At 65.4% G+C, this 24,056-nt stretch overlaps 1 protein-coding gene across 5 annotated transcripts in view; it reads right to left on the reverse strand.

Moving 5' to 3' along the window:
- Positions 1 to 1,058: 1,058 nt before the first annotated feature.
- Positions 1,059 to 24,056, reverse strand: part of CELSR1 (cadherin EGF LAG seven-pass G-type receptor 1) — a 147,803-nt gene continuing 124,805 nt past the window's right edge. For 2 of the 5 annotated variants that reach the window (XM_058308946.1, XM_058308943.1), the window contains 15 exons: positions 21,129 to 21,333; positions 20,037 to 20,204; positions 17,823 to 17,949; positions 16,197 to 16,397; positions 8,532 to 8,706; positions 7,435 to 7,547; positions 7,034 to 7,113; positions 6,384 to 6,507; positions 5,716 to 5,841; positions 5,243 to 5,337; positions 4,863 to 4,966; positions 4,465 to 4,626; positions 3,842 to 4,072; positions 3,391 to 3,625; positions 1,059 to 2,903 (listed from right to left, as the gene is read on the reverse strand). In XM_058308946.1, the coding sequence (XP_058164929.1) occupies positions 2,879 to 2,903; positions 3,391 to 3,625; positions 3,842 to 4,072; positions 4,465 to 4,626; positions 4,863 to 4,966; positions 5,243 to 5,337; positions 5,716 to 5,841; positions 6,384 to 6,507; positions 7,034 to 7,113; positions 7,435 to 7,547; positions 8,532 to 8,706; positions 16,197 to 16,397; positions 17,823 to 17,949; positions 20,037 to 20,204; positions 21,129 to 21,333 (2,171 nt within the window). In that variant the 3' untranslated portion in view covers positions 1,059 to 2,878. Of the gene's footprint in view, positions 2,904 to 3,386; positions 3,626 to 3,841; positions 4,073 to 4,464; positions 4,627 to 4,862; positions 4,967 to 5,242; positions 5,338 to 5,715; positions 5,842 to 6,383; positions 6,508 to 7,033; positions 7,114 to 7,434; positions 7,548 to 8,531; positions 8,707 to 15,280; positions 15,421 to 16,196; positions 16,398 to 17,822; positions 17,950 to 20,036; positions 20,205 to 21,128; positions 21,334 to 24,056 lie in introns of those variants that run through there. The other 3 variants (XM_058308945.1, XM_071219116.1, XM_071219117.1) reach the window with 3 other exon arrangements.

The raw sequence follows: 24,056 nt of genomic DNA on the forward strand, positions 1-24,056 counted from the left end.
TGGCCACCCATGATGAGAAACCCAAGCAGGAGAGACGGGGGCAGCCAGGTGGGTCTGCCTGTGCGCCGGGCTGATGGGCAGGCTGCCCTGTTTGGCCTTTGGAGGACTCTGTCCTGCCAGCCCGCCCCCTGGCTTCCAATGGAGGGGGCGCAGGCGGTGGGCACAGGTCTGCTGCCTGGCCTGGCAAGGCCTGGGGCAAGAGCTCTGGGATAGGTGTAGGGTCCCAAGGGCAGACGTGGCTGGCCAGTGCTGTGGGTGCCCCAGGACTCCGCACAACTCACCGGGTTGGGAAGATGCCGAAAGACATGGGGGTAGGCCAGAGGTGCCTGGGAGGGGCTAGGGCTGCACCTCTAGCTGCCAGCACCCGCCACTGGGGCAGGAGATTTGGGGTTCTGCTCACTGTCCACGAAATCACGGCCACCTTGGGCCTCCCTGCTGACACGGCCACCGCCTCCCCAGTTCCAGAGACGTCTCCAATGCAGAGCTTGAAACGTGGCTCTTCACACCAGGGCCTCCCTGCTGCCCAGCACCCCCAGCAGTCTTCCCAGAAGCCAGCTTGCAACTGTTTCCCCGCAGGGGCCTCAGCACAGGGCGGTAGCTCCTTTCTGGAGCGAGATGTGCTTTCCCCTTAGGAGCGGGGTCGGGCGTCTTCCCCAACATGAAAGGGAAATGTGTGTCCCTCCTGGAGCCGTGGCTGCTGCTTCCCCCGCTTTCTTGTGGACTTAGATGTGAGCGTCAAACGTTTTTTTCCCAATTGATCTTTGCTTTTTGATTTTGCTTGGACTGTGCAGAAGGCTCTTTTGATGCTTAAAAAAATATATCCTCTTCCAGCAGTCATAAAATCTGAGAAATAATGGCTAAAAACTCCCCAAATTTAGTGAAAGACATCAATTTGCAGACTCAAGCAGCTCAGGAAATCCCAAGCAGTACATGCCCACCCAGGCCGTGAGGGGCCGCAGGAGACCGGGCAGGAAGCTCCAGAACAGGGCCCCTTCCAGAGCTGCCTTAGAATTGGGGACAGGGGACAGGTAAGTGGGGGGAAACCAGTACCGCAGAAATACAAATGCAAAAATCTTAATTTATTGTAGACTCTTTTTCATTTGCAAATTCCAGTGTTTTGAACATTAATAAATATACATTTGTTAAAAACTTCCAGTGTCTAACCTCTCAGTGTTATGTCATAAAAATAGGTTTGTTTTTCCTTTAGTAAAACTGGCAATTTCTTTTTTTTGGTTATAGTTCTGACTGAATTAAAAACCATATCTCAAGGGCAAATCCCTTTGCAGAATAGACTATGAGGGGGATTTTCAAAGACTTCAAATACCTTTCTACATAGACAGTCTCCTCAGTGGAAAACACTTAAGGAGACTCATTTTGGTTCTTCAAAAGGCCACTCACCTGCTAAGGCACATTTATAATTCATTCCAGTGTAAGGACTTGGGGCTTTTTTTATTTTCATGTCAAGACCATTTTCAGGTATGTACCTCTTTTGTGCAGTCATTTGGTAATGATTACTGCGTTTTCAACAGAGTAAGATTTAAAACATACACAGTATGAAAGGCTTTGCTTTTAGTTTTCATAGCCTGTGGTTTCTCCTGGAAGCGGCTGTGCTGATTTATCGGGACACCTTATTTGAAGAACAGGAAACACTGGAGTAAAACGCATGGGTGGTTCCCCACCCCCCCAGCCCCTCAGGCCCCGCTCTGCCAACACCCTGGGACCACACAGCCAGGCCTTGGTATGAGTTTCCAAAAACAGCCTGGGAACTGTTGAAGAACGTGCTGTGACTGTCCCTCCCCACACTTGGCCCCTGGAGCAAATGCAGTGACTGCGACGATTGGAGGGGGGGGCAGGGAGCCGCAGTGTGAAGAGCTCGACTGCAGGAAGGAGGGGGCGGGCTGGGAGGCTGCAGGTCTGTGTCAATGCATGGCTGCTCTGAAGTCCCGTGGGGACACAGGCGCTCCCCAGCTGCAGTCCTCGCTGCCCGGGAAGAGCTCAGGAGGCCCGGGGCCTCCCCCAGCCCTGCAGCCAGCCAGGGGGTGCTCTGCCAGGAACCTGCAGCCCCACCCGGCCACGTCTCTCATCAGAGACGCCAGGAAACAGACTTGGGGTGAGTTCAGGAGGCCGAGGTGCAAACGCCCAGGGGTTCCTCGGTTCCGTGCTTTCAGCAGGAACATGTGTCAAACGACGTCATTTAAACTGCTCTCCTGATGCGCTTCACACTGTTGAGGTGCTGGGAAATTGGTTCATGTTGACGCGTGCCAGGTTCAAATAAGGCTGTGCAATCATTCTTACGAGAAAAACTGAGCTTTCACTTCAGAGCTGTCTCGGTATCAATGCTTCAGTACAAGAGTAGGACAGACCCAGGCTAGTGTTCCCGGGTCCCACCCAAACACAAACACCTCCACCTTTTCAGGGAACAGGGTCAGCTGCTCGGGGACAAGCAGTGCCTCTGGCAAGGTCGCAGAGGCGTGGCCACGGCCTGTACTGCAGAGACACCGGCACAGGCGCTGGGTCCTCGTCCTCTCTGGGCCCTGGGTCCCCAAGCCCTGGCGAGCTGCTGGCCGGCCGGTGCCCCCTCTGGCAAGGCCAGCTCGCACCCCGCCCCCTGGCTCCAAGCCCTCTCCGGCCGGGGCCACAGCATGACTTTGGCTCCTTCTGCAGTCCCGGGGCCGAGCTGGGCCTGCCCACGGCCACGTCTCCGGCTGCCAACGGGCTTTGGCACTCGTCGTGGGGTCTGATGGGCCCCAAGCCTTGTGGAGCCGCCGGGGGCTTCGTGTGTGAACTGTCAGTCATGCCCACCCAGGGCTGCCACGAGGATGCACGCCCGGCGCAGCGGCCTGCGAGGAGGTGGCGACGCTCACCGTCTCCTGATGGTTCAAATTGAAGTTTCGTTACTGCCTCTGTGCGTGGGAAGAAGCCATCAGGCAGGTGGAGGGTCAGTGAGGGCAGCTGAGGTCACGGGGCGGGCCCCGGCGTGGGGGGCTCCGGTGGGGGGCTCGTGTAGAGACATGGCCGGCACGGGGAAGCCGTGGGGAGCTCGCCCGGGAGGCCGGCCCGCCCCCCGAGGGCCCTCCGCGGCCCCTGAACTCCGACTCCCACCCCTCGCTCCTCCGTTGGGAACAGAAGCAGGGAGGTGCCCAGCAGGCCTCGCCACCACCAAGAAGGGGGGCGCAATGGGCCGAGCCTGCGAGATGGGGTGCGGCCCGGGCAGGAGTCCCAGCAGGCTTTGGGGGGTGAGCGGATCCAGGCCCCGGGGCCTGGGCACTGGGAATGTGGCAGCCCTGCGCCACTGCCCCACCAGGCCTCGGTCCTCGCCCCCAGACCCTCTCTGCTTGGTCCCCTGCCCCTTCCTGCGCGCACCGCCCTCTCCGCAGCGGCCGCACTCACTCGGAGTCGGAGCCGTCGTGGGCGCTGCCCGTCCGCACGCTCATGGCCACCCCGTTGAGGGGCCCGCGCCCCAGCTCCCTCGGCGGGTTCTTGACGGTGACGCGGTCCCCGGAGCCCAGGGAGGACGCGCGCGAGGAGCCGGGGCTGCGCTCGCCGTCGGCCAGCTTCTCCCGCCGGCCCTGCGCGCCCTGCTCGGGCAGCGGGGGCGGGTAGGCCGCCCTGTTCTTCAGGATGCCTGCGGGGACGGGAGGTCGGCGCTGCCCGCGAGCCCGTGCCCTCCCCGGCCCCCACCCCGGCGCCCCCCGCCCGTCCGCGAGGCCCGCGCCCGCCCCGGCCCCCGCCCCGGCGCCCCCCGCCCGCCCGCGAGGCCCGCGCCCGCCCCGGCCCCCACCCCGGCGCCCCCCGCCCGCCCGCGAGGCCCGCGCCCGCCCCGGCCCCCGCCCGCCGTCACCTCTCCTCTGCTCCGCGGGCCGGCTGCCCTGCGCGGCCACAGGCGGGGCCGGGCCCGGGCTCTCGTCGGGGGGGCGGTCGCCGTGGAGGCCGCCCTGGGCCTCGGGGTGCAGCTCCACGCTGACCTTGGTCTCCACCTTCAGCCGGGGCTTCTCCCCGGGCCCCTCGCTGTCGCTCCCGGCCAGACTCCCGTCCGGCCACCCGGCCCCGAGGTGGTTGGCTCCCAGGTCCACTGAGGCACAAGACAGTCGCTCACCAGCCGGAGGCCCCCAGCCCCAGGGGAGGCCCCGCCCGTGCAAGCGCCGGGTCTCCCGCGGCTGCAGCAGGGACCCTGGCCCCACTCCCCGCCCGCACCCAGCAGGTCTGGGCAGGCCCTGACGGGCCTCGGCGGCAGCCCCCGACCGGCGGCAGCCCCGACCTGGTCCCTGCGGGGTCGGCCCCCGACACCCCAGTGCCCGTCACACAGGCAGCCCCGGCCGGGCCCGGAAGGGCGTTGCCCTGCGGCCAGCACGTCGGGGTTCGGGGAGCGCCCCGTGGGGCCAGAGCCCGCCTGTGTCGTGGCAGCTCTGCGGGCACAGCCTGGCACGCAGGGAACACCTGCTCGGCCCGGGTGCGCCCGCTCACCTTTGGGGGTGCTGTGGACGGGGCCGCGCGCGTGGGCCTGAGCCGGGTCCCACTTGTCCTCGGCCGCCACGCCGTCATCCTCACTGTCCGACGAGTGGGAGGAGGCGTAGGAGCTGCTTTGCTCGTCGAGGGACAGCTCGCTGTCCGAATCCGAGTCGTGGCCTGCGGGTGGACACAGGGACCGACGCTCAGGCCGCTTGGGGGCCCTGCCACAGGCCTCAGGCAGCGGGTCCCTGCTGGCCCCGGGGCCCTCCAGGGTGGCCCTCCTCCAGGGGTGGGTGTTCGCTGGGACCAAGGGTACGGGGGACAGACGAGGTGCTCCTAGCGGACCCCCGGCCGGCTGTGGACATGCACCCAGGGGATGCGCAGGCAAGGGGAGACACCAGGGAGAGATGTACCGTGGGGCTTCTTGGAGCTCCTGCGCGCCAAGGACGGGTCCGGCTCCCCGTGGCCACCCCGCGCCGGCCCGGAGGCCACGGTGAGCTTCTGGGCCCCTTCGTCCCTAGAGAGAAGGAGGCGGGTGCTCAGGGTCGCCGCTCAGGGGACGGACGCTCGCGGTCACCAACGCCCACCAAGCACCGTCCGCACATGCCAGGACAGCAGGGCCTGCGGGGCTCCGGAAGGTTCTCTGCATTGCCCCAGTCTCTATTCTGATGAACAACAGTGGAGACAGAACAGAGAGCCCCACCCGGCCCTGGGGGAAGGACACAGCATGGCGCGTGGCGTTCGGCCGCGTCGGCCCGAGTGCCAAGGCGAGGAGGTGCGGGCGCAGCCTGACCTGGCGGTGCTGTCCAGCGAGGCGGTGGACTCGCCCAGGGCCGTGCGGTACACGTTGGGCTCCTCGCTGTACGTGTTGTTGCAGTTGAGGGAGCGCTGGGGGGAAGGCGGTGGGTGACCGGCAGAGCCAAGCGGACAGTGGCTCAACTCCCAGCAAGCCTGGGTCGCCAGCCCCCCGCCCGCTGGACGAGCCGGCACGGCCTGGAGGACCGTGCTGCCAACGGGAGTCTCAAGCGGCTCCTGGCTCGAGGGGTCTCACCCCCCGTGGCCCCCAGCCTTCCCGCGACCTCAGAGGGGAGGCGGCGATGAGCCCGAAACACCACCAGCAATTCCGCTCGTCTCCAGGCACGCTTTGAGGGCGTCAGGGCTGGTGCCGCGTCCCGCCTACATGGCTCCATGGCGCCCTCTGTAGAGGATGCCGAGGCCCCGCGAGCTCGGCCTGCCCCCGGCCCGAGGGGCCCCTGCAGGCCCTACCGTCAGCAGCGTGGCCCTGGTGGCGGCCGAGTCGTCCGGGTGCAGCTTCCTCCCGGCCAGCACCCCCTTCAGGTGTTTGCGGACCACGCCGTTCAGCACGCAGTGGAACAGGAGCACGAAGAGGCCCTGTGCGGGGAGGGGAGGCGCGCTGACGCGGCCCTCGGGCCTCGAGCCGGGCAGGCACCCACTGACCCCCAGGGGTGGTGCCCCACAGCACGCAGAGCCTGCCTGGCCGACACAGGCCCAGAAAGCACCGCGGGCCCTCGACGGGCCCCTCTGCTTGTGGGAGCTGAGACAGCCCAGGTGGGGCGGTGGGGCCCTGCCAGCCTCGAGCTCCCGGCATCCCCTTTGCAGCCCTGGGGGCCGTCGGGGTGACTTCCCAGGAAGCCCTTGGTGACCCGTCCCCCAGGGGTGCAAGAGGCGCTGGCCTGGCCACAACTCATCTTCCCCCGAGTACGGCTGAGAGGGCGTGTCCCCATGGGCAGGGACAAAGGGCAGGGGGCGTCCTCTGGGGGGTGGACCCTGGCTGCCACGGCTGAGGTGAACCGCAGGCCCGGTGGAAGCTACTCGTGGACACGGGGCGCGTGACCTCCCGGCCCCTCTTGGCCACTAGTGGTGGGCGCTTTGGGGAGAGGGCCGCACCCCGGCCACGCCCCGAGCCAGCCTACCTGCAGGCAGCTGAGGACGGCAAAGAGGTAGTGGAAGGCCAGCGCGTCGCTGTGGACGGTCAGCAGCGCCAGCAGCCAGGCCGCGCCCAGCAGCAGCAGCAGGCCGAAGGCCGTCCTCAGGGCGCTGCGGGGGGCGGGCGTCTGAGCACCAGGGCCGCCCGCCCACCCCTTCTCATCCCTCCCCCGGGACCCTTCAACACCCCAGACTCTTCCAAGCTCATCAGGGGAAGCAAGACAGAGCGTGCCCGGGAGGGGGTGGGTGCGGGCGGGCACTGAAGGAGCACGTGGCTAAGAAACCGCGCGCGACCAGGCGGGGCGACGGCCCACGTGCCCCGGCCGGCTGGGTGCACGGGGTGCTAGTGAGACTTGAGGGCGCACCACAAGGCACAGGCGGAGGGGCTGGGGGCCTGCCCGGGTTCAGTCCAGGCTCAGCCCCTCACCGGCCACATGCCCTGGGCAGGGGCCGCCTGCTCGCTGCCTCAGTTTCCCCACAGGACACCGGTTAGGGATACTGAACCCCTGTGCTCCCCTGCTCCCCGTCACAGCCTCCCTGGCCCCGGGAGGACAGGGCCCCTGGCTAGCCGACCCCTGAGCCCCGTGGATCCCCGGTCGGGCCCCAGCCCCACTGGCCAGGGCCGGTGCCGACTCACACGACCCTGGCTCTCTCGTAGTGATGGTGCTTTCTTTGGCAGGAAACCTTTGCAGACAGGATGAAAATAACCGTATGGACCTGAAACAGCAAAAGAGAGCAAAAAGTGAGGGGGCCGATGTGGCTGACGGTCAGAGCGGGGCCACCAGAGCCACATGCTCTGGTCTCGCTCCCTGCTCGGGAGTTTCGGCCGCGGCAGCATGTCCCCAGGGCCGGCCACGGCCCTCCACCCACTGCCCGCAGAGACCCTCCCGGGCTGGCGGCCGAGCAGGCTCAACAGCGACTGGAGCGGGGGAACTCGGAATTCAAGGTCAGGAACCCGGCCGCCGGCGCGGTGACCCCCGGGGGCCGGGGCTGCCCGTGCCCCGCGAGCTGCAGGCCCCGCGACGGCCCGGTACTCACGACGATCACCGTCCCGACGGGCCCAGCGAAGCTCCAGATCAAGGTGTCGCGAAGGGACAGCCAGCAGAAGTCGGGGTTCCCGTAGCCCTGGGGGTCCAGGCCCACCGCGAGTCCTGGACACGGGGGCGGGGCGTGAGGGAGAGGACCCGAGGGCCAGGGCGCCACGAGGAGTGTGGGCATGCGCGGGGGCCCAGGGGCCCAAACGAGCAGGACGCCCGAGGCCAGGGAGGTGCACGGCGGCCCCCCGGCCCCAAACCCCAGGACCCGCTGGCCCGGGAGAGCCAGCTCGGCCTGCGGCAGCGCCAGGGAGGGGCAGGGCAGGCAGGCACGCGGCAGAGCTCGGGGCCCCGGGGGCGGCGTGGAGAGGTCGGCGCTCACGGGCAGGGAGGCTGGGGCACAAGGGGTGTGGTGGGGACGCTGGCCCTCGAGGCCGCTGGGCAGAGCGCCGGGGGCAGTGAAGCCCCCACCCAGCGCCTCCAGCCTCGGGACTGCGGAGAAGGGAGGTCAGCTTGTTCTTGTGTGAGTGCGAGTGGGGACCCCTCGGGGCAAACGTGGACTTTCTAATATTTAGAGGAAAGTGTGCTGAGGTGGCTGTGCTGTTCCGGTCATCCATGCAGAGAGCCACAGCCCAGTGACCCGCCTGCCCGCTGACCCACCCCCCACCCATCCACCGGGGCACCGTCTAATCTATCGACCCTTCTGCTCATCACCTTCCCTTCCAGCCAGCCACCCACCCATCCGCCAACCCACCAATCCATCTACCCACCCACCATCCACCCTGCGACACATCCACCCAACCACCCATCAACCCACCTTCCCACCCGCCCACCCTCCCACCCATCCATCACCTGGGCCTCCCTCCAGGGGGCAGCTCTGGTTTTGTCTGATAGGTGCCAAGTCAGATCCTGGGCTCATCTCCCCAGGTGTCTCCCAGCTCAGGACTGAGTGACCGAGGACTCGTTAGGGATGGGAGCTGGGTACCCAAGACGGAGGAGCCTCCCGGATGGACAGGGGACGACGGCTGCCTGCGGGGTGGCCAGCCACCGGGATGCGGGCCCCTGAGCCCGCAGGGCACCCCAGGCCACCGCTGCCCTCACCTGTGATGACGGCAGGGAGGCCCCAGCCCACGACGTAGTAGAAGCGCATGGGGCCGGCGTCGATGTTGCGGGCCTCGGTCAGCATGCGGTAGACGTGCAGGCCCTCCACGAAGGCCCAGGCGAAGGCGCTCATGCAGACGTAGTGCAGGACGATGGCGACGACCGTGCACAGGACCTAGGGAGGGGTGGGCAGGGCAGGGGGCGGCGGTCAGGGAGAGGGCAGGGCCAGGGAAGAGGGCAGGGCCAGGGGAGAGGACAGGGTCAGGGGAGAGGGCAGGGCCAGGGGAGAGGGCAGGGCCAGGGGAGAGGACAGGGTCAGCAGAGAGGACAGAGGACAGAGGTCAGGGCAGAGGATAGTGGTCAGGGCAGAGGACAGTGGTCAGGGGAGAGGACAGCAGCTTGGGGGGCCGGGCCAGCGCCTCCATGCCTGCAGGACTGTCAAGCCAGCTGCTTTTCTGCCTCCTCCCCTGGAGCTGCTGAGCGCCAGCGTTCGCGGGCTGTCGGGCGCCCAGCGCGGGCAGGCAGGCGGCGGGGGGCGCCCAGCGTGGGCAGGCAGGCGGCGGGGGGCGCCCAGTGTGGACAGGCAGGCGGCGGGGAGGCAGGCAGTGGGGCCCCCTGGGGACCCTCCCCAGCCGCGCCCATCACCCTGAGTGCGTGCAGCTGGGGTGGGGGTGGGCACAGCGTCGTGTTTTCAAGAGAAGCCCCAAGTGGGGTTTTCTCACGATGTTTCCCCATTTTCAGACGTTAGCGTCTAATTTTTAAAAACCTAAGAAGCACACGGCGGCACAGCTGCTTGGGCTGTGGGCCCCCTGGTGGTGACCACGGCTGTGCCCGCCAGGCTGAGCCCCCCACGGCCTCCAGGGCACGGGAGGTGCAGCGAGGGCAGGAGGCGCCCGTCAGGACCGCTGCCGCCGCCGTGCGGGCGCGGGGCACGCCTGCCCACGAGGAACGCGGCCTTGGGTTCCGCCACGGAAGGGGCAGGGCCAAGTGCTCCCTCAGCTTTTTGTCCCCGACGGGGCGGGGCTACGCGTCCTGCCCGGGGAGAGCATGCGGGCTTGCGCGGAGCCACTGGGGGCCAGGGCGGCCAGTCCCCTGGCCCAAGGCCGCTCCTGCCCGGCCTCCGGGGCCCCGGGCGGGTGGGAAGGCGAGGGGAGGGAAGGTTTGCTGCCTGCTTTCCTGAAACACTGTGAAAAGTGAACCACGGAGCCCCCTCCCGAAGCCAAGAAACGGAGGCGTCAGCGCCGGGCCGTTCCCGCCACCACGGGCCGGGCGCGCGGACTTCTGCACCCCGCCTTCCGCGTGAGGCGCCCTATCTGCCTGGGGGGGCCCTGGGGGGTCAAACCTGGCCCCGAGACGGGCTTGTGAGCTTACAGAAACCCACCCGCACCAGGCTGGACGCCGGGCCCGGGCCCCCGCGCACCGCGTCACGCTCACCCGCGCGAGGTGCACGGCTCCGCCCCCTCCTCCTGGCACTAAGTCCACCCAGGGCGGGGACTCGCACTGTCCGCCTTGGTCAGGCCCTTCCAGGTGCCAGGGCCACGTCTCCAAAGCACAGGCCCAGCCGGGGGTCCCCACAGTGCCCCCAACTTCTGCAGAAGGAAGGTGGCCCCGATGGGTCCCCCGACCTCTCTCCTGGAAGGCAAGCGGGTGGCCTGCCCCCGGGCTCTCCAGGCACGGCTGCCCCTCCAGCCCACCCCTCATGCCTGCCCACCTCGCCCGGGGCTGCAGGGGGCCGGGAGGGCGTCCTGGAATCTGGGTCTTCAGCAGGTGCACAGCGACGCTCGTCACAGACCCATAGCGTCAGGCCAGGTGTCACCAGGAGACGAGGGCCAGAGCCCCCACTGGACTTCCAGGAGCGCCCATGAAGCACGAGCCAGGCCAGCCAGCCACGCTCTCCCCGCAGCTGCCCTCCAGGGACGGGCAGAGGAGACCACACCCTGGATGGCGCGCTGCCGCGGACCCCGACCAAGCAAGTGGACCAGGGCCGGGGTCTCGGCTGCACCCTTCGGCGGCGGGATGCCCGCAGCACATGCGGTGTTCACGGCGAAAGGGCAGAGGGGACCCAGGCTCCCAGCGCACCACCATCCGCTCCCCAGCTGCGTGCCCTGGGCGGGCTTCCGGGGAGCCGAGCCCGGCGTCCCCCACCCCATAAAACGCCGAGGGCAGCCCTGACCGGGGCAGGAGATGAGGGGGCACAGGGGCCTGGCACGGGCGTGCTCGTGACACAGCGGGGCCGGGGGCTCCCGCCAGCCTGCTGGGTGCCGCGAGTGTGGACTGAAAACCCCGTCCACACTACAAATGCAGGGCCACCCGCGGCCAGCCCGGGGCTCCCAGAGCTTCCCCTGCGCCCTGTCCCTCGTCGTGGTTGTGTGCCGCCGCCCACCCCTCCTGCGCAGTCCAAGCCCCAGGCTGCGGGGACCTCGCGCCATCCGCCGTGCCACCCCGGTCCTGCCCTCTTCGTCGTCTCTCGGGCGCCTTCACCTTGACGCTTACGTGTGCCCCAATCGCTCACGCTCATAAAACCGCAGCCAGTGTCCTCTCCTCCTCCAGACTCCCGGGCGCGGCTGTCCCTCCATCGCTGCCTCTTCCACCCCCTCCTTTTGAAATGACGTTTTCTAGCACTTCATGGCAGGTACATGGAAATGCAGCTGATTTTATGTATATCTGTAGCAGTTTGATATAGTTATGAATTCCAAACACAGATACTGGATTATGTCTGTGATCTGGTCTGTACCTGGGCCTGATTGAGTTATGATTGGGGCTCTGACTGGGCCATGTCATTAGGGCGTTGAGTCCCCGCCCCTTGTTGGGTGGGGACTCGCAGGTAAAAGGCATGGCCAAGGACAGAGTCGGGGGTTTCTGATGTTGGAGTTTTGAAGTTGGAGTTTGACGCTGAAGCCTTAAGCTGGAGTCTGGGGAAGTCAGCACACAGAGGAAAGAGAAGCCAGCCTCATGAAGAGAGGAACCCTGAGCCCAGGAAGAAGCAAGCCCTGGGAAGAGAAGAACCTTGAACCCAGAGAGAAGCAAGACCCTAGAAGTGAGGAACCCAGGAAGCCTGAGCCCTCACAGCCGTCGGCAGCCATCTTGCTCCAACACGTGCAAATAGACTTTGGTGAGGGAAGTAACTTATGCTTTATGGCCTGGTATCTGTAAGCTCCTACCCCAAATAAATGCCCTTTATAAAAACCAACCAATTTCTAGACCCTCCAATGATTTCTCCTGACCTGTAGACTGTTCTAGAGTCTTCTGTGAGGTCCCTCACATCCCCTCCAGAGATGAACAGAAGTGGAAATGGGCATCCTTGCCTTGCCGCTGATTGTCCGGGCGGTGTTTCTAGTGGCCGCACTGTCCCTGACGCCCGCTGTGGACTGTCCAGGCCTGCCCTCTCAGGCTCTCCTGCCTCGGCCTGGGTGGCTGGAAGCTCCTCTCCCTCCATCCTGCGGCCTTTCTAACTCATCACAAACGGGTGTGAGATTTACCAAATGCTTCTTTAATGGGTATAGACTGGTCAGGCTTCCCAATCCTTAAATCAGCTGTGACAAGGATTATGTTTTTCTAGGTATTTTTGTCCACTTTATCTAAGTTTCCAAGTCATTAGCATGAAATTGTTCAAAGCACGTTGCTGCTGTTTTCATTCCCAGCACCACTTGCTTGTGCTTCCTGCTTTCCCTTGTCACCTGGGGACCAGGCGTCTCAAAGAACAACTTCTGGCTTTGTCTTCTCTTGTATCCTTATTGTCTATTTCGTCGATTTCTGTTCCTGCCTTTATCACCATCTTCCTTCCACTCGCTTTGGGATTATTCTACTGTTCTTTCACTTAAACTCAAGTTAGCCCCCCTAGCTCAATCATTTTTGCCTCTCTTCTTCTCTGATATTAGCATAATATGACTATAGACTCTTCCGTTTTATGCTTTTATTACATTTTACTGGTTTTGATAGGTAATACTTTTAACTATTTTTCATTTTAAAAATTTCCATTATGAAAAAATTCCATTAGATTTCTTATTTACCGATTCCCTTTAATTTTTAAAATTTGTGCTTTCTATATGCATATCGAGTCCACTTTATTAGGTACGTAAGAATTCAGAGATTAAGTATCTTCCAGGTAAACTGATCCTTTTATTATTACATAGCAACCTTCGCTGCCCCCACCATTGCCTTTTTTTAATCTTAAGGCCAAGTTCGTGTGATAGCACAGACCTCCAGACGTTTATCCTGCTTGGTATTAACCCATCACATCCTTTCTCATCCCTTTAATTTCACTCTTTATGTGTGTCTCTCGCAAGCATCCCAACGGGTGACTTTGTACCCAGCTGGATGCCCTGTCTTTTTGCTGGTGGAGTTAATCCACGCACACTTGTCAGAGGCCAGCACGGAACACACACAGATGGAACACGCCAGCGGCAGGCCTGTCCCGCCGGCGCTAAACCCAGTGGCCGTAGCGATCTCGCACCGCTCTTCTCTCTGGGGTCCAGCCCCCCGGTGGTCTTCTGACTCCTGCACTTCCCACCCCCCTGCAAACCCGGAGCACCGCCTGGTCCCTTTCCGTCCAGCTCCATGGGGGCGGAAGCAGCCCCTCCGGCGCCCACCCCTGGGCTGGGCCCTGCGGCCCACGCCCGAGCATGCCGCGCGCCCCGACGCCCAGGTGAGGGCTCACTCCGCTGGACCACCAGCTCCAGGAGGACGGGGGCCGCGCCACACCACCCCCAGCCTGTCCCCAGGGGCTGCTCATTCACGCAGCCGAGTATGGGGACGACGAGCGAAGGCCGAGCGTTAACTACTCCCAGAGCCCATGCGTCGCCCGAGTGGCCAACGCGCAAACGGACTCTCAGAAAGAACCTCCTCGGCTTCCGCTAAGAGGCGGTCACTAGGGTGACGTGTTCAGCCTTCAGGGCCAAACGGCCTGGGTGTGAATCTCCCCTCTCCGAATAACCCAGGACGTTAGGTAGGCTCCTGAAAGGGCAGCTGTGAGGCGGAGATGGGACAGGACCTGCTTCGCAGGGCAGTTAGGAGCACTTAAACGAGGCCATACGAAGAGGTTCAGAGGGCCAAAGTGGACCAAATATCCACCCGTTATTCTCTCATTACCACGGCAGGTCCACAGTTCACGAGACTCCACCTCTCACCGCGAGGCGTCTCGTCTTCCAAGGCCGTAAACACCTGCCAGGGGTCCAGGTGCGGGTTCACGATGGCTTAGCAACGTTCCCAGGCTGGAGGGCTCAGGTGTTTGAGAGAGGGACAGCAGGGGCTAGCAAAACGGGTCCCGGGGTCCCCGTCGGCTTAGGAAGGGTTCGCTGACGTCACACGTCACTGGGCCCCTGGGACTCCACCACATCCCGGGGCCCCACAAGCCTCCTTGATGTCCCGAGAGCCCGAGGACCCCCCCGTGAGCCTCCGCCAGCCCACACGGCCCCCGGGAGCCCGCGGGCCCCATTCTCCGGCCTCTCCCGGCCTGGTGAGTGGCCGACAAGGGACGGCAGCCCCTCCACGAGCTTGAATGAAATTTTAAAAAAGCATTATTCTCGTGGGGACGCGCTGGTGCGGTGTGACACATTTATTAAGTAACGCACAGTCGAGTGTGGCCTTAGTAGGGGTCTGTGGTTTTCACCCGACCGGCAGAGGGGTCCGTGGAATAAAAAAGGTCACGAGCCCCTGGTCTAAGAGGAAGGGGAGAGAGGGAAGGACAGCGGGGCCCAGGGGACCCCGAGTGACTCCTCAGGGTGAGAGAGGGAGGACGGTCACAGACTCCCCAGAGATACGGCTTTTGGGGTCACACCTGGCCAGTGACCGGAAGCTGCACAGGCCACCTGAGTCAGTCCAGCAGCCTTTTGAGCTGACACAGAACGACTCTCGAGCCACCCGTCTGGGCACACAAGGGAGCAAAAGGAAACTCTGTCTTGTCTAACCTTCTCTCCCCCAAAACAGCAATGACACGGAGCTGACGTCCTCGTAACTGGGCACAATGGAAGGGCGGGGGGCAGGTGTGCCCTCGAGAGCAGGAGTCACCTCTTCCTTTAAGTGGCTGGGGGTGCAATCGGGATTTACAAACCAAAGCATTTTAAAGGTGCTACGGGAGGTCGGTGCTTAGCACGCGCGTGTGCACACACGCCACCAAGCCCCGACATCCGCCTCAGGCCATCTCATCTGCCCTCCCCTGGGCTGGCGTGAGCAAGACACGCCTCGCCTTAATCAGCTGGAGCAGAGGGTCCACACCTTCTCTTCTCGCTCTCCTCCCCCCTTCCTCTCCTGACTTACGTTCTCTTTCAGCAAGTTGCTTCCTCGCCTCCACTCCTACGTGCTCTCATTTTCCCGATACGCCTGCTCTAGACGGCGCTCTCCCTCTGGGGGAAAGCACGCGGGCTTTCCTGGGAATCCTAGCTGTGACTCCTCAGCAAAAGCAAGGGGTGGGCACTGCTGCCCACCGCCAAGGTGCGCTAAGAACGTGCGCCGCCACCAGGAAATGCCACTTGAAACCACGGCGAGGTACCACCTCACCCGCGCTCAAATGGCGTGCTCTAGGAGAAACGGAAAACGACGCGCCGGCAAGGACGTGGAGAGGAGCGCCCACGCTGCTGGGGGGACAAGTGGTGCAGCCGCTGGGGAAGGCAGCTTGGCGGCTCCCCAGAAAGGTCAGCGGAGAACTGCCGGGGGACCCGGGCACCCCACTCCTAGGTGGATCCCCAGAGAACTGGAAGCAGGGGCTCGGCAGACATGTGCACGCCGATGTTCACAGTGGCACCATCCACATCTGCCAACAGCTGGAAACAAGGCAGGTGTCCCCGACAGACGAACAGATAAACAGTGTGGCCCATCCGTACAGCAGAATGGTGTCCTCGCAAAGAAATGAGCGTCTGACACGTTACTCCACGGGTGAGCTCTGCAGACCATGCTAAGTGAAATACGCCAGATGCAAAGAATAGATGATGTGAGATTCCACGTGTATAAGATAACAAGAATATGCCCCCGAAAAAAAAAAAGGGAACTGGACTGTAAGCTTTACATCAATTTTTGTTAGTTTTTTTTGAGGTACCAGGGCCGAGGATTGAGCCAGGACCTCGTGTATGGGAAGCCGGCACTCAACCACCGAGCCACAGCAGCTCTCCTGGGTTGGTTTTTCAGTTTGTTTGCTTGTTGTTTGCTTTTGTTTTCTTTAGGAGGCACTGGGGATTGAACCTGGGACCTCCCGTGTGGGAGGAAGGTGCTTAAACTCTCGAGCCACATCCGCTCCTACGTCCACCTTAAAGGTTTTGAACTTGATAATGGCATTCAAGGCAACTGTGAGAATCCTGGTTCTCAGGAAATGTACAACCAAGTGTCAAGTGTCAGAAAGGCTGCGCGTGCCCCTCTCCAAGGTCTAGAGGACAGATGGCGGATGGTGCTGAACCCCAACAGCCCAGGATTCCCACGTCCCACAAGGACCTGCCAGAAGCAAGCGGTAGTGACCCCCTGCCCCTGGAGGACGGAACCGGCGGTCAGGAGACGGCAGACCGTCTGCACGGACATACGGACACCGTGACGGGGTCCTGGGCCCTGTGCCTCCAAAACACGCTCGAGTCCTGCGCTCGGGCACTTCCTTTGAAATACGGCTTTGAAGCTATAACCTGCAGCCCCCTGGACCGTGGGGACACAAGACGGGCGCCCGCGTGGGGTCGGGCGGGGCCTCACCGGGTTTTCCGTCCGGTTGATCCCGACCACGAAGACCAGCTGGGAGGAGAAGAGCGCCACGATGAGGCTCCTGCGGATGCTGAGCAGGTTGGAGCGCAGCGCGCGGGCCAGCGCCAGCAGGACGAAGGCCACCAGCAGGGCCGCCAGGGACAGGGCCATGGCCGTGTAGGTGACCGTCTTCAGGGGCAGGACGTCCCCGTGCTGTGGGAGGTTCGGGCACAAGCGGGAGGAGGTCAGGCCCGGAGCTCTGGCGGAGTTATCGCGTGGTAAGGACCGATCGGGCGCTGGCTCCTTGGCCGGCCATGGACGGGCACAAAGCACCCTCCCCTTGCCCCTGAAACACACCGACCCCCGCCCGCCGCGCCCACCTGCCGGGATCCCGAGCTGGCAGGCGCCCTCCCGAGCGCTTCCAGGTCCACCTGCCTAGCTGCGGGAGCCTGCAGCCCCCCGGCTTGTGGAAAGGCCGCCCGCCCGGGGCCCAGGGCCCGGGGCTTTGGGGGATTTCGAGAAAAACAAGCTCCAGCTCTCTGTTAACTCCCGTGGCCCACGTGACACAGAATCGTCCAGCCTTGCATTCCAGCCACGGGCTGCCAGGGCTGCTAGGCTGAGGGCGGGGCAGGGGGCTGGGTGCTGCAGCCCACCGCGAGAGGCTGGCCCCCCAGCAGCACCCCGGCCTCCCTGGCGGGCAGGGGGCCCTTCGGAGGCCTCTGGCTTTGCGAATCCCCAGGGCAGGGGCACCTGTGACTCCCCCTGGGGTCAGCTCCTGCCACTGCCCAGCTTCCCACGGGCTGACCTCGAATCCCTCCTAGGTAGGCGAAGTCCCCTCGGGCACTGCCCGAGGTGCCCCCAGGAAGGCCAGGACACGGGGCAGGGCCGGGGGCCCCGGGGACGGGTCAGCCACAGCCCCCTGCTCCTCTCAGGCAGACCCAAAGCCTGGGACAGGGGATGGACGCGTGGGCCCCGTCGCCCAGCGTGCCCTCGGGAGAGACGCCAGCCGAGCGCCCGCCACGGCCCAGCCCTGGAGGGGCGCGGAGGGCCCGCCCAGGCCGACCACGGGGCCCCCTGCTGACTGTTAGCGGGGTCCTGGGGTGGGCCCTCCCTGCCTCGGGCCCCACCGCACAGTGGACAGGCCGGCGTGCCCGGGCGGCCCGCGTTGTGGGGGTCAGACGTGAGCTCAGGGACCGCGAGCCCGTGTCCCGGAGCAGTGCGTGCGGCGGCCGAGGCGGGGGTGCCCTCTGCGCCAGCGGCCGCCGGCTCCTCTGGCTGGAAATTTAGAGCCGCGGCAGAGCTGGCATGGCCCGGCAGGACCCCAAAAGCCTGCTCTGACGCGGGGCTGCGACTCGAGGAGCTCCTCCCGGGCTGAGGTTAGAGTTTGCCATCGGGATTTTTAAGGTACAATCTGGGCTCTTTGGAAACCCTTTCAATGGGGCTTCCTTGGGGAAATCCTAACCCATTCGGGCCTGTACTCCTTGACCTGGTTTGCGAGTGGTCCGTTTGGTTTGCTCAGAGCTCCTGGAAGAGCAGACGCCGTTTCCGAGAGGGTGGGTTTGGGGTGGGGGAGTGTGCAGGATACATTTCCAGAGGACTCGCCCGGCCGCCCTGGGCTGCCCTGGGGACGCTGCCCACCTCGCGCCTGGAGACGTCCATGAGCACGGCGAAGCTGGCCACGTGGCCGCACTGGCAGGCCACACGGCTCCGGCTCCTCCACAGCAGCTCGCAGCCTCTGGCCGACCACCCTCCAGTCCCACCGGGGCTGTGGGGAAAGGGAGAGGGGAGATGAGCCGGGCCCTGGGGGCGGCGCCCACCGTCGCCAAGTCCACGGCCCCTGCGCCCCCGCGCCCCTGCCGGGCTCTGGAGGAAGGGGGCAACGCGGACCGGCCGTCTGTCGCCACGCGATGCTGGAGGGGCCCGCTGGACGTTCTCTGACATGACTGCAGCAGCGGGCGAGCACCGCCGCCACCGCCGATGAGGGAGCGGCCCCCGCCACCGAGAGGGGCACGGCGCCCCTCCCCTGCTGCGGCCGGGGGCGCTCTTAACACGCAGCATCTGGGGCTCACGTTTTCTGTTCCACCATGGGAAGACGTGAAGGGAGGGGCTCTGGTCCACTCCTGCCCCTTTGGGGGGACGTCGAGGGTGGGGGGGGCTGTGCCCACCTCCGAGTCTAGGCGTCGTGGGAAGTAACGTTCACATTCGTTTCGGGCTCCCGTGGCCAGGCTGCAGAACGCTCTCGGGGAGCTCCTGGGGCAAGGCTGTCGGGGCTCCAGAGGGGCCGCGGGGGTACCCGGCCACAAGCTGCTCCACAGAGGGGGGGGTCCTCGTAACCTCCCTGCAACTCGGCTTTCCCGCCAGCACAAAGGGGCACCAACGTTACCATTTACCAAGACCCGTAAGATTCGCAGCCCAAAGCAGAGGGCGGGTAAGGAGGGCAAGAACTGCCTGCCAGGGCCCCCAGGGCCTGCAAGCAGCACCAAGTAGACAGCCGTGCCCAGGGCCCGGCAGGCGGCCGCCCTCGCTGCAGCAGCAGCTCCGCTCTAAAGCCACGCAGCTATTGTACTCGACGCAGAGCTAGATGCTCACTAACTAGAATGTGGAAAATACAGAAGCAGGAAAAAAAACAACAAAAAAATGGCGCTCGGTCTCTCTGCCCAGCCGGCTAAGCTGCCCCACATGACGCCGAGAGGCCGGGGCCGCCCACTCGCTCACCCAGGTGGCAGCGCCCACGCGGCGCCTGGCAGCACCCGCTTGTGCGCATGGGCTTTAGGGAAGGCCCACGCCGCACAGGAACTCCCGGAGGCAGGACGGGCATGGCGGGGGTAAGGGGCACGCAGCCCTGACTCCCCGGACCCTAGACGGCGTCTCCCCTTCTCCTGTGTCCTCCAGTGGCATGGAGAGAGGCAGCGCGTCCCTTCCGCTGTGAACTGTGCTCTTTTCTTGGCTTGGGAGCTCCCTGCCGACCAGAGCCGAGCAGGGCAGGAGCCAAGAGCGCCCAGCCCTCGCCCCCTCACCAGCTCCGCTCAGGTTTCTAGTAAAACAGAGACGGCAAACCAGGACACAAGCAGCCCCGGAGAAGTAAGTGTGCGAACAGCCAAGGCGGTTCCCTAACCGGAAGCCACACCAGGCAGAGACCACAGCAGAAAAAAAACTGGAGGCAACGGCATGCGGTCTCCTGGCCCTCCAAAAACGATGCCCCTCGACCCAAACACAAAAACGCTCCTCCTGTTAAGCCACAGAACACCTCTTCCTTTATCCAAACTGATGCTAGAACATTCCATCGTACGCAGCATTTTATGCCCCTGACGATCTGGTGGACAGTCTTTGACTCTGCATGCGGGATGCGCCGAGTGACCCCTGCCTAACACGGGATGGCCTCGGAGGGTTAGGAAGTGCCCGCAATGGGTCAGGCTGGTCTCGCTGCGGTACTGAGGGCAGGGCCCCCAGGAGCCGCGAGCTGCCCGCGGGAGGAGGCGCACTCCACGCCACCCCCGCCGCCGCTTCACAGGAGGCCCGCAGGGGCGGCCGGTGCCCGAGGTCAGCCGCCCTGAGGTGTGCACGTGTGCTCATGCATGTATGTGTCTCCACGTGCATGCACACATGCATCTGTGTGTGCCTGCTGTACATGTGCATGCCTGCGCGTGTGTGCACATCGGTGTGCACACGTGTGTGCGCAGGGGGCTCTGCCACCCCAGGAGCAGAGCTGGAGGACGAGGTACTCCTGCCCCACAAGGAGCTGGAAGGGGGGCAGCAGGCCTGGAGAGAAAGCCCCACGACACTCGTGCCTCAGCACCAGGGGCCCGGGGCGCGGCGACCGCGGCGAGGCCCCGGGCCCCCGCGCCAACTCACGTGAGGGAATGGTTCCAGAACACGCAGACGGGCTTGCTGCGCTCCTCCGTCTCTAGCAGGGCCGACTCCACCAGGACGGGCCTGGCCAGGGGGCTCGGGAGCACGGCCCCCTCGCTGTACACCGCCGCGCTCACCACCGCCGTGTTGATGACGGGCCGGCTGGGCAGCCTGTGGGCACCAAACGAGAGCGGAGGACAAGTGGCGCGGGCGCGCCCGTTTCACACCCGCGAGCAGGTGACTCGGGGAAACGGCCGGACGACTCCTCCGCGCAGCCAAGAGTGGCGGGGCGGGGGCCGCAGGGGCTCGTTCTCAGCCAGGCGCCATCACTGCTGGGCGCGCCCGGGTGCTGGGTCAGTCCAGGCCAAGGGTGGGTCTTGGACAGTGTTAGATAAGGAGAAGGCCCAGGGCAGGGGCAGCCCCGTGGCTGAGCGCCTGCTCCCCACATGCGAGGTCCTGGGTTCCATCCCCGGTACCTCTTCAAAAACACAGAGAGACACGGCAGGTGCGCAGAGGCCCGCGACCCAAGGAGCAGACGTTCCGAGACTACGCTAACGATCGCCAAGGGGAACCTGGTGGAGAAGTCACCGCTCACGGTGGAATGACACGCAGCCACCGCCAACAACTAATATGGAGACTTAAGATGCTGGGAAGCATCTAGAAAACGAAACACGGGCTAGAGAAGGGCCCTGGTGAGCGCCTGCCTGTCTGGGCCGTGGGGGATGTGTGTCCTTTGCTGACGTCCCCAGAGCGGTCACTCGTGCGGGAGGCCAGTGGGCGGAGGCAGAGCGGGAGGCGCCATGTGGCACTGAGGGCGGGGGAGGGGGCCGGCCTCCAGCCTGAGTCGCACGGCCGTGCCCGGGGGCTTCGCTGTGCGCCCGGCTTGGCAGTACGGGAGGTGGGCATTCTGCGCGGGTGCACGGGCCCTGCCAAGCAGAGGTGTGCGATCCCTAGGGGCCCAGCCGATCTGGGGGTCCCAGCGGAAGGTAACGGTGGGGGACTGGGAAGGGCGAGGCGAGAGGGACAGGCCAGGGCCCTGCGGGGCCCACCGGGCGCTGTCTGGCCGGGCCGGGGGTCCCGGTGTGCAGGCCTTACCTGAGGCTGCGGCGGTCGGGGTCGTAGTGCTCGGGCAGCAGCTGCCCGAGGGTCCGGTAAATGAGGACCAGGGCGACGGCGGACTGTCCGGGGTCGCCGGGGTGTCGCCGCCGCCTCCTGAACGGGGCCTCCGTCGTGGTCCCTGGCCCCGGGCGCGCTGTCTGCGGGGCAGGCCTCCGGCCGGTCGGGCCCCCCACGGGGCCGTCTGCAAGAGACGCCGCGTGAGGAGCGGCCGGGGACGCGCGGTACCACCCGCCCTCCTGTGGTGCGGGGAGAGGCCAGGAAGCCTCCAGCGGCGCACACAGGGCCGTTCTCTCCCCGCCACCGCGGCCGTGCTTCACGTTGTGCGGGACGTAGGAACATGGGCGCAGGCCTTCAGGCGACACGCATCCTGGGGCGTGCTCCAGGGTTTCCCGCTATGACTAGAGCGTGACCCACGACGCAGAGGCGCTGCCGGAAGTGTAAGCCTGGGTCCCCACCCGGGGGCTGCGGTGTGGCGGGCGCGGTACTGGCCCTCGGCCCACACGTCTATTTTGGGGTGGTGGGTGCGGCACTGGCCCTCGGCCCACTCGTGTGTTTTGGGGTGGTGGGTGGGGCACCGGCCCTCAGCCCACGCGTCTCTTTTGGGGTGGCGGGCTTGGGAGTTCTGGCCCTTTGGCCCTCAAGGGGGCAGGGTGGGGGAGTAGGCAGTTGTCACATGGGTTTGCCTTGGTGGCTGCAGTGGAGCGACCTTTCTGACGCGCCTCCTGCCCTGAGCGTCCCCGCTGGCTGAGGACCGCTCCTCGCCCCTCACTCTCCACTGACCTATAGGAGGGTCCCCCGGCCACAAGTCACCCCCGTTCCCAACAACTGAAAGCGCAGAGCAGGTGCTTCTAGAACCATGCGAGGGGAAGGGGGTGAGAAGGAGAGGAGGGGCTGCTGGGAGGCCCCGGCAGGGGGTGGGGAGGTCTGGGGGGTGGGAGCGTCTCACCCCAGAAGCGCTGACGCTCGGCGGCCACCTGCCACCTCAGGGGATGCCCGCCAGTGAGGCCGCCCTGGGCAGGGGTGCACATGGCGCTGGCGAGAGCTTGGCTCTGGTGCCAGGCGGGGAGGACGAGGCCAGCTCTGGACACAGGCTGGCTCGAGTGGCTTTTTCTAGGTACATGTAGGGGCTACACCGCCCCTCCGGGCCCAGCTGTAGGGCGTCACCCCAGTTGCCCCTGCGCCAGCCCCTACCTGAGCTCGGTCCCCAGCTGCTCCGGGAGGGCAGGCGGCGGCCCGGAGGGCCTCAGCCCCCGTGGCCACCTCAGGCTGGGGCCGTCGGTCGAGGCCAGGCCTTGCCTCTGGCCAGCATGATTATCGCCCACGTTAAGTACACCTGCAGGCTCCCTCCTGTTCTAGCTGCTTCTCGGGGGACGGCGATCCCCAGGAAGCCCCCGGTGGGCACTGTGCCCTCCTCTGCGCAGCCGGCAAACCCCCTCGGGGGAACCTGGACAGTCCCCGGGACCCGACGGCCCGGGACGGAGAGCGTCGGGGCCTGGCTGGGCACGGGCCTGCTAGAGGGCGAGGGCAGGTGGTCCCCGGGGTGGCCACGGGTGAGGCTGCGGGTCTGGCGAGGCTGGGGGCAGGGTGGGCATGGGCGGGTGGGGCCAGAAGCCCGTGACGGCGGGGTGACAGCTTTGTGCTGCACGCGGCGCGTCAGCTGCCTGGGGACTAGGAGAGGACGGAGGAGGCTCCGGACGGCCAGGGAGCGGCCGCGCCTCGGCCTAAAGGACGCGGACGGCGCTCGGCGGTCGGGAGGTGCCCGCTGGCCTGGCGCTTGAGCAGCTCAACACCGCCCTGCTGACCAAAACGCCGCTCGAGGTGCTGCGCGTCAGACCGGCCGTGCCAAGAACAGGGAAGCAGCTTCCAGAAGCTCCCACCAGTGGCATTTCCCAAAGCAAACCGAGTCCCCGCGCCTGCGCACGGCAGACCCCCGACTCTGCGGCTTCAGAGCAGCCACCGGCAAGGTCACGGAGACCGAGTCCTCTTCAGGTGAAAGCCTCAAGACCCCGTAAGCCTGCGTCGCTCCCGAGGACAGCGAGAGCCAAAACTGCACAAGTGCACCCCAGAAACCCCCGTTCTCATCCGACAGGAGACGCGGCCTGTCAGGCGGGGGCAGCGCCCAGCTCGCCTGCGTCAGAGCAAAACCCCCCTGGAGGCTGGCGTGTAGGTCACTGGAAGCCACAGCTGCGTGTCTGGCAAAACCACGTTGCTACGGAAGCGTGGGGATTTCAGGCGTCCTCTCAGGAGCACCCACGTTACCCTGAGGAGCGCTTAGTAGCCGGATGGACCTACGAACCACCTCCAAGAACACCAAAGCGCCTGAGCTGTGCCGGGGCATCGCTGCAGCCCTAGACTAAAGGACCACGCGTGGATGGCATTCTGGGTTTCGGGGGACACCTCAGAGCCTCGTTTGCTGCTGCATAAATTACTTAAATTCCGCAGGAAACCACCCTCCCTGCCCGTCGGGTCCAGTGCTGGGCACCGCCCCCACCGTCACCCGCTGATGCCAGGAGGTTTGCTCCTCCCTCGGGGACCAGCGAGCAGGACCACCTGCCGCTCCTCTCGGGCTCCTTTCGGGGCCCCTCGTGCCCCACTTGGACGCGGGGCCTCCCAGGGCACCTCTCCTCCGGGGTCCCTCCTCCCCCGTCCTGGACACGGGGCCCCCCAGGGCGCCTCTCCTCCGGGGTCCCTCCTCCCCCGCCCGGACGCGGGGCCCCCCAGGGCACCTCTCCTCCAGGGTCCCTCCTCCCCGCCCGGACGCGGGGCCCCCCAGGGCACCTCTCCTCCAGGGTCCCTCCTCCCCGCCCGGACGCGGGGCCCCCCAGGGCACCTCTCCTCCGGGGTCCCTCCTCCCCCGCCCGGACGCGGGGCCCCCCAGGGCACCTCTCCTCCTGGGTCCCTCCT

This window comes from Dasypus novemcinctus, chromosome 12, assembly GCF_030445035.2.
Source record: "Dasypus novemcinctus isolate mDasNov1 chromosome 12, mDasNov1.1.hap2, whole genome shotgun sequence".
In the NCBI taxonomy this organism is placed as follows: Eukaryota; Metazoa; Chordata; class Mammalia; order Cingulata; family Dasypodidae; genus Dasypus; species Dasypus novemcinctus.